The 12,956-nt window shown below is 39.1% G+C and overlaps 1 protein-coding gene across 2 annotated transcripts in view; it reads left to right on the plus strand.

The window, feature by feature from the left end:
• The window catches only part of LOC116394492 (ras-related protein Rab-26), a 78,993-nt gene that overhangs the window by 59,391 nt on the left and 6,646 nt on the right, over positions 1-12,956 (plus strand). For both annotated transcript variants that reach the window (XM_031867610.1, XM_031867609.1), the window contains exons 4-5: positions 23-89; positions 2,697-2,749. In XM_031867610.1, coding sequence (XP_031723470.1) covers positions 23-89; positions 2,697-2,749 — 120 coding nt within the window. The remainder of the gene's footprint in view (positions 1-22; positions 90-2,696; positions 2,750-12,956) is intronic.

Raw genomic sequence — 12,956 nt, forward strand, 5'->3', positions numbered from 1 at the left:
CTTTCTCTGTTGTTCTCTGCAGATCTGGGACACAGCTGGACAGGAGCGCTTCCGCAGTGTCACTCATGCCTACTACCGTGACGCCCATGGTGAGACTCTCACACACATTTACACACACACATTTACACACACACAGATAATTCTTTTTTAAAGCAGAGGATTAACTTTTGAGTTAAACAATCTAATGGATTGTGGAAGGACAACACATTCCGGATGCATGGGACTCTTTGATGATCCGTAATCAGTAATCACAGATGAGTGTGTGTCTTCATGTGTGATTTATTAGCCATGCAAGTTCATTTAGAAAGCTCTTTGTGGCAACACTCCATTGGTTTCTCACAAAGCTGGAAATCAAGGCAGAGCTGCTTTTAGTACATTGGGCATAAACCGTAAGTGTTTCATTGAATAACAGCTTGGAATGAGATGAAATGTTCATGGAAGAACTGAAGGATTTTACATTTACACGCAGAGAATAGCTTTTTGTGCAGGACTGGCTTTTCTCTTTGGGTGGCTCTGCTCTTTTTTTTGGTACTTGACATTCACACAATTTAGTTTGTGTTTGTCATATTATATATGGAGAATGCATCACCAGGTTTGGTCTTTTAATCTCTGGGCAGTTGGATCCCTGTGTGAAGTTTTACCGTCTGGATCTGTGTGTCCGTATAATCTATTTAGGTTTACGTGTGCACATGATTTATAAATCAAGACACAGCCCTTCGCAGGAGTTCTAGTGCGGCACATTTCTAATAACGTGGATGCGGTGTGAGTGGAGAAAATGTAGAACTTTGAGGAGCTTTGAGAAAGTCGGTTTGCTGCGGAGAAAAACCTGCACCGAGTATAGTAGATCCTCATCACGATTTCGCATCAGCTCATGTCCGTGCAACCATCCTTGCGGGAAGTAAAACCGAGGTTTAAATGAATTCTGTGTGTGTATTATCCTCATTATGCATGTCATGCGTTGGCGGTGAGCCTGCATAAATATAGCAGGATTTGTTTGTCTCTGTCTCCTGGAAGAAGGAGACCCTGGAGGACTTTTAGCAAGTACCATATACTACCTGTAAGATTAATGGGAGCTGAAGAGTCATTATTTGAACACATGGAGATACTGAGCCCATTGATGTGCTGACTGTGATACACTGCAACTTTGTCAAACTTGAACAAACTCCTGTTTCAGCACCAGACAGTCAGTGACGTTTTGAAGTCTGTGAAGTGGTTTTCAAAAGGCTATGCTGCTTTGGTTTCCGCAGCTTTCAAACCTTTGTTCAAACAAAAGCAGTGCATTGTGATCTGCCTGCTTACCTTTACAATGTGTGTAGACTTAACTGTTATTCTCTCTGTGCTTCCCGTGAACTCTGAAAACAAACTCAAGTTTATTTTCGGCAAAGTCTACTTTTGTCCTTCATTCTATCCGCACCGTGAACTAATCATGTAACAAAAGCAGTTGTTACAGGTTTAGGGTAAGCCACAGTGACTTTTGACTATTTATGAACCATTATGACACACTGAAGGATTTTCAGATTGCAAGTTTATTTTTGCACAAAGTATACAGAAAGGAAAGGATTTTTATTTTTACAAATAACATTTGAGGCTGACCTTTACAGATAAAAGAGCGTTGATAATAGAAAACACCTTTATGGAAATCATGTTTATTAGCAGAAAGGCATGCATGAATAAAAACACACACACTTAAAAAAAGCACTTTATGATTTCCGGTGTGCTGACTTCAACTATAGCTGATAGCAAAACAGTGAGAAACACCTCCAGGACAAGTCTCGCAGAGCTCTGCTTTATTACTCAGCTGTTAGTCTTCATCATGTTCATTTCTCCTGGATTGCCTCCTTTCCAAGCTGCACAGTCCCTCGCTGCCTCCCAAATACCTGCACTCCCTGAGCGAACTAAGGGAGATAAGCACTGAGGCATCTTTGCAGTATAAAAGGGCTCGTTCACTCATATTTTCTCATGTTTGTGTCATTCATGTTAAACTGAATACTTACAAAAGTTACATATATACTATTAGATATATGTATGTGTTGGCCAGATTAAGGCAGTCTCATATCTGTTACGCTGCGTTGTAAAAAAAAAAAAAAGCCACTGGCACAGCGATACCTAAAGAATGTCTGATGATGGGGAAAATTCAAAAAATAATAGCATGGCCTTGGTGACCACTAAAGATCTTTCCATCGAGACTGTGACGAATAAATGTCACGGAAATGCTAAATACTCACCTGTGAATATTTTGCATGAAAACTATCTGTGAGCAGACGAGTCCTTTACATGGTATTGAATTAAATGCAGATGGAATCGGTTCTTTAAGTAAATTTAGCTACAACACTATCAGATAGACATCTAGTGTAGAAACTTTTCCCTGATGGTGTGTACTCTGTTTAGCAGCGACTTGTCTTTAATCTGTCATATATTCTTCACCACCTGAAGTCTGAAGTCTGGTTTGTCTGGTCTGGCTGATTGAGATGCAGGACTTGGTCAGGTCCGAGAGAAAGAACTCTAATTAATCAGCCTCGGGCACAAAGTAAAAATGAACTTTTACATTTTCATTTAATTTGAAAGGAAGTTCAGACATCAAGGTGAGAGATTGAATTAAACACTTTATTTCTCCAAACCTCTGAACAATACAAAATGATTTGCAGTCAATGAATTTTGAAACGATACACTTAAACTTCTCTGTTTTTTGTCTTTAGCTTTGCTTCTGTTGTATGACGTCACGAACAAAACATCCTTTGATAACATACAGGTAAGTAACATTTTGTTGATCTTAGTTTGTTCTATTAAATAATTGTAAAGTCGTTATAACTACTTTGCAACATCCTAAATGTTTTGTGTCAGATCCAGAAATCTCTGTCAATGTTATTCTTACCTACAAGAACAGATGTTGATATTATTTCATACACATGTGCAAATGTAACGCCTGACATGGCAATAACTGAATAAGCATTCCTTTTAGATTATATTCATTGATTTAAAAACTGAGGTTAGATCACGACCTCAGCTATTGTCACATATCGCATCTGATAAATCAATGAATGAATGAATGGTACGGCTTTGTAATGCCAAAATGCTGAGCTTCATGGTCAGTGTCATTTTTGGCAACATCATTATCCCACATTTTTATCCAAGTCAGTCTGTATGACTGGTTGAACAAGCAGTGATCTGAAGGAAAAGGGGGAGAAATATCAGAACAAATGGGAACAAGAGGAATGGGGCGGCGGTAGAGTGCGTCCTTCATCCTTTCTGTGGACCACAGGGACTAATCAATGGTCCTCCAGCATCTCCATCCCTCTGTTTCTCTCCATCTCTACCATACTCTTTAGCCTGCCAGAAAAAAAGATTGTTTGTCCCAATACATAGTATGTCAAATGCAATATGCCAAAAATACCCGGTTTGTCCTACTGCATCTGGACACATTTCTGGCTATTCTGACGCACAATCCTCTGTGCAGCTGATATATGAGCAAGAGATTTAAAGATTCAATTCTATGTCCCAATTGAATGCATACTGCATGTGAGAGTCCGTACTTTGTAAGCGCAGCTGCAGTATGTACTAAAAGGAAATGTATGAATGGTGAAAATGAATTGACATGGCTGCTCTCCCTCTTAGAATCAAATATTGGAAGTCAGAGCCAGCAACATGTATGAATGTTTCAGTTTTAGCATGAATTTTGAAATCCTACCTAGACGGTAACCAAAGAGAAGCAATGCCTTATGTCTGCCCTCTCTGCTGTACCTCCTCTGCTCTTGTTTTTCCTAGTGCACCGAACCTCCAAGTTTATTAGAGAGGAATGGCTTTTATTAAGCACTTGATTTGAGTTTAGTTGTATTTTTTTTTTTTAGTCACTGCTGGGTCATTTGTTGTCCGCATTTTGAAGCATCCAACTGTTTTGGAGCAGTGTGCAGCCACACTTCAGCTAACAGAGACCAGCTCCAGTCCTGAGGAGGGGTGTCCCGGTCAATAGCAGTAAGATGAGTGAGGGAGGAAACCATCATGGATAGAACATGCATACTAGACACAGAAAGGTCCCAGTCAGCCCAGCGGGGTCCACCGAGTACCACCGCCTGTCCTGCTGGTTGGCACAGACTGTTACATGTTGTGGCTGCATTCACTCTGACAACAGGAGCACTGACAACAGAATATATGACGAAGGATGAAACTGATTAGAATCACCTGAGCACTCGTGCAAAGGAAGCCATTCATTAGCACACAGGAGAGGATTGTATTTCCTACACGAGCAGATGGATACACAGCTTCATCGACTAAAGGTCAACATGCTTATATAAAAACTCTTGTTTGATGCAGTGTGTCCTGCAGAACACAGCAGCTTACAAATCAAATCGCGACCTCGTCGTGCGCCACCCAAACATATTCAATTTATTGATTCAGCTAATTAAAAGAAAATGAAAATTCAATGCAAGAGGGCAGATGGCAAAACTTACACAAGAACTTTCATATATTTTATTTTGTGTTATATATTACCGTGATTATGTGCATATAGAGAGCAAAAGAGCATTACCGTATGCATTTCCTGCTAAAATTGCCTTTTATTGTACGTAAGTTTCTTCTTCCAAGATTGCTCCCTTGAGTACCTTTTTTTGTTTTGTTCGTCCACCTCGATTCTTATTAAGTAAACTGTGACAACAAACACACTGATAATACCTTGAAGCAAGAGATTAAATAAAAAGAAATGCAGCAACACAGGGAGGCATGATTTGAAAGGATACAGAGGAGAAGTCGTACTGTGAGTCTAGCCTTCCCGTCAATAGAACACATAATATCTTGGATCAATAATCAATAACAATAAAGTGTTTTTACAATCCTGTTGTATTGAAAGGAAAACGAAAACTGGGCAAAACTAAACAGCACCACTTGTCCCATTTCATGAGTACACTGTAAAACATCACCAATCTGCCACGTCGAAGTCGATAGCAGTCAGCACACAAAATGCCAGCTTCTCAGAAACATCGCCTCAATCGCTTCAATCTACTGATCGATTAGTTCACTAAATCAACGAAAGAGTGTTAGTTGACTAAGAATTGCTTTGGTCGAGGTCAGCCCTAGTTTTTAGTCTTCCAGAGATATCTTTCTTCAGACACACAGTTCGACGAACCCTCCCCTCCCCTCCCCTGCTTAGCTTTCCCTGCTCTCTTTTTCAACTCCACATCCACATTCAGTCAACGTCTATTACAGCGGGGACATATGCTGGCGGTGAGCTACAGATGCCTGCTGGCACACCGCTGCCTAACGAGCACTAACTCATGTTAATGAACGCTAATGGTGATGAATGCCACTCATGAAGGAGAGAGGGAGAAGCAAGAGGGGCAAATCATTCTCTACTCCTCCGCCTCAGACCTGCTTCCCTCTGCAGTGTATTATTGTCTCCCTAGCTAGGAGACATTTAGGCAAGCAAAGCATTAATGTCAAAGGAGCTGTCCATCATCTCAGTGAGAAAAACCGAACACTTACAGAGACAAAACAATGCATCTTATGCTCTGACTTGCTACATCTGGAACATAAACTAGTCATTTGGAGAGTATAATTGGTTGGTTTAAAGATTCAAGTTTGTGAGCATGCATTTCAAGCTTCAGCTTACATCAGAGGCTGTTTGTAACAGTCATATGAATCATTTTGTAATGTTTTTTTAAAGGCAATGACAAACAACATATTTTGCTGCTTAGTTTTATAAGCATATAAGATTTATAATCATCTGAGACTCTGTCGTTTAAGAAGTGAACCGCGTTGTACAAGTGTTGCGTGAAGAAGCATATCGTGGGTTATTTTGCAGCATCGGGTTCTATGAAAGTTAGTGAGGGCGCAACCGAGGTAATCCTCATTCATCCCCTTCTTCCTCACCTGTAATTCTGTCTTCTGTGTGGAACATTATTAGTCTGTGAGGTCCACTGCTTCAGTAGATGACTGCCTGTCCTTGACTGGAGGCATATATGATGCAGCCGGCGGAGCGTAGTCCCGCAGAGGCAAACTGTCGGTGTTCAGCTGCTTTTTGTGGATATTTCCATTTATTTCGATGTCAAAAACAGATGGGACGCTGCGAACACACACTCCAACACAGCGAGATGAATGAAGATGTCCTATAAGCTGCCTGCTTTCTGTTGTTGTTGTTGTTGGAGCAATTCAATTTCCCAGAAGGAATAAAATAAGTGAAATACCTTAGTGGATGTAGTTATGTTGGAGGTGTATGACTATGTGTATGGAAATAACTTCAGTATAGAATCTAATCTTTTTTTTTGTTTGTTTTTCATCCTTGTTGCACATTTTTATGACCTCTTTGTTGTAGGGGGTGTGGGAAAAGGAAGGCCATCATCTTGCTGCTCTTTGTTACACAACACATCATTTCTGCCGGCTCACCAAAAAAAAGTGGCTTTTATGTTTATTGCAACTCTGCAGAAGGAAGCTCTTTACCTGGGAAGGGGCTGACAAAGGTCAAAGCCTTTCAAACTCTCTCAGAAAGACACAGTCGGCAAATCATATTTCCATTCTATCTCTCCCGTCGGCATCAAAAAGCACCTTGAACTATTGAGAGAAGAAACAGACCGCTTTTCAGAAATGAAAGTGCCCGACCGCCCCTTCAGCCTTCTGAACTGTCTGCGACTTTAATACAGTGCCATGGAAAAGTATTTGCCCCCCTTTTTTTCTAGATATTCTACATTTGTCAGACCCTCAAAAAATGAATATAAGACAAAGACAACCTGATTTAACATAAAATACAGTAATACAAAATTAAGATTTTGGAGTGGCATAGTCAACGTCCTGACTTCAATCCAGTTGAGATGCTGTGAGAGGACCTTAAACCTGTAGTTAATGCAATCTATTGCTGAATTAAAGCAATTCTGCAAAGAAGAGCGCCACAAAAGTCCTTCACAGCAAAATGAATGACAGTTATCAGAAGGGTTTGGTGTCAGTTGTTGCAGCCAAAGGTGGCACAACTATAGTTATTAAGTTCAGGGGGGCAATTACTTTTTCACATGGGTGAAATATGTGTATAAATGAAATACTCAGGTTGTCTTTGTCTTATATTTAATTTAATTTGAAGATCTGGAAGAATTAACTGCAAAAAATAGAATAAATCACAAAAGTGGCAAATATTCTTTCACAGCACTTTATTTTAAAGATTGTCCAAGATGGACAGGCATCTATTAGTTCTATTGTTTGCACTCTTATTAACCTAAAATATATATTACTGTACTGATGGTGTTTGTTGTGTCTGAAAAGAAGAAATATTCAGCGCTAGACAGTTTGGAAAAATGTATTTTGGGGATTGCCTTGGGGACAGAGTTTTGGATCTATAAAGAAATATTCTGCTTAAAGAGTATTTTCTGCCTCAGGAAAAAAAGAAATTGCAATGCAGGTTTAAACTTTTTCCCCCCATAAGTTTATATACAAAGTTACTTTTACTTTGTCATTTTCCCCAAAAACCTTTCTAATGTGAACCAGATGTGTCACATTATCTGGGAGCCAGAGGTCGTGCACTGTCTTCATCCAATCATCGTGTTGTTTTTGTTTTTCTACCATCTTTACAGTTTGTCACAGCAACTAATAAAACTGCAGTTTCCGGAAAAATATGTGACTCCTTTTGAAGCCAAGTTCTGTAAACCTCCTTTTTTCCTTCTGTGGGTACATTGCTGCTCCCTTTTTTTTCTCTGTACTTTTGTACTTTTTGTTAACTGTGATATGTTTTTTGTCTCTGTGGCAAAAGTTAACCATTTTTTCAAAGACAATTATTGTTAAACTTTCACTGAAACACTCACTAGACACACAGTCCACACACAAAATCCAGCGAATTTACTACTCGCTGCAAACTAATAGTCTCCCAAACTGTGTATGTGGGGCAGTGTATCGAAACCTCAGCCTATAGCATGGTTTATGGTTTTAGCATGGTTTCTGCCGACCGAAGTTAGAAAATGTCGGATGTGCACCGCCGGGCGAAAGAAATCTCGGTCAATGCAACATGCAGTGAGGAATTAATTGTTCTAATGGACTATACATTTACCAGCAACACTGATTGGACATCCACTGAAAAGTTGCCAAATCTTCCCTTTTAATGACTAAATATCTTCAAAACGGATGCGATTCTTTTTGTTTTGTGCTAATTATCAAACCTTAGCTAATGCCAACATGCTAAACAGGTATGGTGAATGTGGTAAACATTTTACCTGCTTAGCATCAACATTGTAGCGTTCTATCTGGTGACTTCAACATTTTTTGAGTTTTCTTTAAAACAGTCATCGTGGGCTCTGGAGTGAACCTTGTGCAGTCCAACAAGAGGTGAGCAGAGTAAAGTAGCAAAGACGAAGGGAGATGACGCTTTTCTGTGTCAGTCTGGGCCAGTGGCCGGACAGTAGAACCAGGAAATTTAAGTTTATGTAAAAGTTTAATGCCTACTGCCTTGCACATATGTGCTTGCACTGCACAGCTTATTGCAGCAGAATCCACTTGGTGTCAGTTGTGTTAATACGCCTGCAGCATGTCAAGACATTAGTAGAGGATCTAAAATGTTGTTGGGTTCATCAAAGCAGAAGAAGACACAATGGATCAAAGTAGTGGTTTCTCGGCAGAGGTCACTTTCCTCCCACACGAGGTGACCGTATCAATATCTCAAAGTCAGTACGTTCATATGTGGCTTCAGGGGTTTTCTGAGCTTCTCTACACTTGTTTTTGTCTCTTTTTGTATTATGATGACCTTTATCTTCTTAGATTAAAAATGTAACATAGCATTTGTCAATAGAGACAATGAATGCACTTGATATGAACAGAAAGTTTTTACCCACTAAGCAGTGAAGCTTCTTCAGACGGAAGAAAAGCATATTTTAAAGAGGCGTTGGGCTGACAAGATATCCCCACACCACACCCTCTGACACACAATGTCTCTGGAAACAATTGGCACAGCTGCCACCGAGCATATCATGATAATGAGGACTGTGTATGTTCACACAATCTCAGAAACTGGCACAATTTATTTTTATGAAATTGTGGCAAAGTGACATATTTGCAGGTTAATGACTTCTGTGGGTTCCTGTCTGCAGCTTTGAGACCTTTTAAGCCCGCTCACACTGAATCTCCATTTTGCTGGCACTTGACATTTTACCCACTCCATTCTTTTCCCTTTTGTAATATACTGAAAACCTTAAATTATTGATTTCCTCTTTTATATTCAGACATTCGTAATTAGGAGAAATAGAAATCCATTCATAAGGTCGAGTGCTAGCTGGCGCTGGCAGGGTTTTTTAACTGATTTCATTTACCTCTTGATTTGCCACAAATGAAACGCATAATTGGTCGTTCACCTTTGCTTTGCTCAGTGTCATGCATGTTGTTTAGACGCACGAGGTTTACGAAAATGTCACACAGTAGGTAAAGATTTGCTCAATCAAAGGCACATTGTACTAAATGTACTTATTAAATTAAGTAAGTACATTGCAGAACACAATCAAAGTTTCATTTTTTTAATTCTATCCCCTAAGACACAGTGACAAAGTAGGCTCCCCGAACAGCTCAGTATATACTAAAACAAATAAAAATGCAGGGTTCAGCACACATCTGTTCAATTTGTGCGCAAATACTGGAACTAAAGGAAAGAAATCCATAACTTTCTAAAATACCAAGTATATTCTTACCAGTCTTTATGATAATAAATGCTTTAATCAGTGTATTGCTAAGAAATACTTTAACTAAATATTAAAGAAACGAAAAACTGGAGGGAAAAAATATTGTCTTTCCATACATTTACAAAAACCTGTAATATACATCTGAATATAATATAATATATTGAGCCAAAGCTAAATCACTCATGTACTATACATGTTTAGCAAAATTACAGAAAACAAAAAAGTGTTATTTTAGTTAGTTCAGTGCTGTTAAAACTATGGAAACACAATGAGGGTATTCTCCACAAAGCTATTCCTTGTTACAGTATATTATTTTTTACATGTATGCACACAGAGATCCTTAGCCTTAATGGTTTCACTTGAACCAGAAGAGTCAGATATGTTCATATGCTTACTTGTACTGTGGTTTCAGAGCAACTTGGAAACCCAAGCATTGTAATATATTTTTTGCATCTGTGAATGCTATGAGTTGACCTTGTTTCATCCTCAGCTCACCAGTAATCTCTCTTCCTTTGGGAATATGTACTTGTGTTTCTTTTGTCATTGTGCTGTTTGCTCAGAGGGTCAAGCTAAATCGCATTCATATCTGTAAAGATATTAAAGTTTTCCTTGAAGCAAAGCAATCATTTTATTCACTTGAAATCTGTTTGTCAGAGAAAGTGTTTAATATTTGCCTCTAGTTACAAGTCCGTTCAGCCACAGAGTTGGTTTAATGTGTAACTGCCACTTTCCGCTCAGCAAAGGGTCCTGATGTAAAGCCTTGTAGCACCCAGTGGTGTAATCATTTCCTGATAATAGAATAATGTCTGAAAATGTTATACAATTTGCACTTAACCTGATTGAAAATGTAATGAAACACAATAATGTAATCACTCGACTGACTAGTATTGTAATAACATTTTTACTAATAATGTCATACCGTTCGGGGGTCTTTTTTATGTCATTATTTGACGGATAATGTAAGAAAATATTTATTTTCTCGGAAATGTAAATTGTGCAAGTCTTCAAAATGTATAATACAGTCAAATGTTAGCCTATACTGAAGACCAACATTTGACATTGATTTCATGTTTAGAAATGTAAAGTCTTTACTCCTCTTACTCTATGTAGAACTTGAAAATTACAACAGACGCGTACAGTACCAAGCAAAGATGCTTTAAACTGAAATCCCTATCAATGGATAATGAACATGCCCATATGCTGATAAGTCACCGTGCAGCGTCCATTAGACCAGAGTGCTTAGATTAGACGCCATCGGAAGGAGTCAACAGCGATCCTTATTGAATGAAGCGTCGCCTTTGCCGCCTCCGATCTTATGAAATAACTGCAATTTAAAAGGTTTCAAATTGAATTTGAAATGTTGAAAACTTAAGTTGACCTTAATACTTAGTATATTTAACAATATGATTTTATTTTATACAATTGCACCCTGACAGATTATGATGGGAAGGGGCGACCAGATGGGGCACGTTTTATTACATTTTCAGGCATTATTACTCTTTATGGAAATGATTACATTATTAAAGGTTTATTTTCTCAGGACGGTGTAAACAGATTTAAGGTCAGTGCTTATGTTTAGCTTCTACAGCACAAAAAAACAAACTGGAGAGCATCGAGAGAAGCGAGGATGGTTCCTCTATACTCGTCTCACACTCTATCAAAGCACATCAGTCACCCAGACATGTCTCACACCCGTGTTCGCTAGGCAGATAGACGCGTCAGCTGCTCTGTTATAAACATAAAAGCCTTCCTCTTCCCTGTCAGGCCACAGAGAATCAGCTTACAGGATGGGTTGTTTCTGTTACTTTTTTATATTTTTGATATTATAACACAGGAGGGACTTGATGTGTTTTTATTAAAGATATTGTGTGTGCCTGTAAAATTTGCAGAAGAAAACACTCAAAGTACTTCCACAAATGTCAACAAGCTGATTTGAAAATGGCAACATCATAAACCCTGGTTTCGAATACATCGAATATTGATTTGTTTCTGTGTACCTGCATGAATGTGATACACAGCTCAGAGAGTGACAGGATGTCTTTGTGTCTTCCTTGTGTGTCAGACAGTGACACTGTATCACTCCGTTTAGCTCAGCTGCCTGCCTGAGCTTATACCTCCTCTCAGGGGATAAGTCCTACTTTCTCCCTGTGCTCCTCTGGGTTGGCTCAGTCTGACTCTGTCTGTTGTTAGGAGCAGACTCGACTGTTGCTGTAATACTCTGATCAAAGCTTGGCAAGAATAGCATTGTCACCCATAGCAAATCTGCTTTGACAAAAGTGCAAACGGAGGGAAAGTTGGGTCATGTGGAGAGACACTCCGAGGCTCCCTGAGGAATTTTTGTAACATTCATTATTGTGCTCAGCAAAGTATGACCTGAGTTTTAATAGGATGCAAAGATATCGATACTGTATACAGTATAAGAAATGCATACTCTTTGTCAGTGACTAGAAGACATTGGTGGAATTCAAGGACAAATCATTGACATTATTCTGGTAATGTTAGCGATATTTCTTTATTGTTTGGACTGACACATGGCAACAGAAGTGATGTTATCACTGGATTTAATTTTTACAAGTAAGCAATAACTCATAACAAGGTGACCTGATGCAAAACATTTAGATTCAAACTATCCAATCAAAGAGTAAATAAGCGAGACTACAGATTTGACTAAGACCTGATTTAAGACCTAAGAACTGTTTTTTTAAATTGTGCTAAGAACACTTGGTTTGTTACAGTAACAAGAGTAAATATAATTCATAATTCCACCTCTGTCTGTTATACACTTGAAAACACAGTCTTTAGGAAAAAGAATAACAAAATGTAGGACACAGCCCTGCTTCTTCATCTCAGTGACAACACAAGGAAAACGGGCACCATCACTAGAAACTCCCATAGCTCTGCCAGTGACAACTATGTCACAACGCAGCTGTCAGCAGGTGTCTACCTGGGCTTTTATCTTAATTCCACTCTGACAGATCCTTTGGTCTTTGTCTTGTCTTGTCTGTCACTGTCTGTCTCTCCATCCCGCTGCCTTATGGCACACCTCTCTGTCTCTCTCTCTCCCTCTGTCACATCGGTCTCTCTGCCATTCTTATCTCTATCTTCTACAGTTGAGCGGGCAGCGTGAGTTTTAGCGGCGCCTTTGGCTTTTTGACTTGATGAAATTCAATATTTTAGAGCAATTGGGGACTAATTACTTCTCTCTTTTTGTTAATATTGACTGAACAGGTTATGTGGGTACTTTGTAAAAACTTTCAAACTGACATTACAATGCATCAGAGTGCTAGACCACTGGAAAAGAAACCACAGGTGAATCATGAAAATGTT

The sequence above is a fragment of the Anarrhichthys ocellatus genome, unplaced genomic scaffold (genome assembly GCF_004355925.1).
Source record: "Anarrhichthys ocellatus isolate YVR2014 unplaced genomic scaffold, GSC_Weel_1.0 scaffold40, whole genome shotgun sequence".
Lineage (NCBI taxonomy): Eukaryota > Metazoa > Chordata > Actinopteri > Perciformes > Anarhichadidae > Anarrhichthys > Anarrhichthys ocellatus.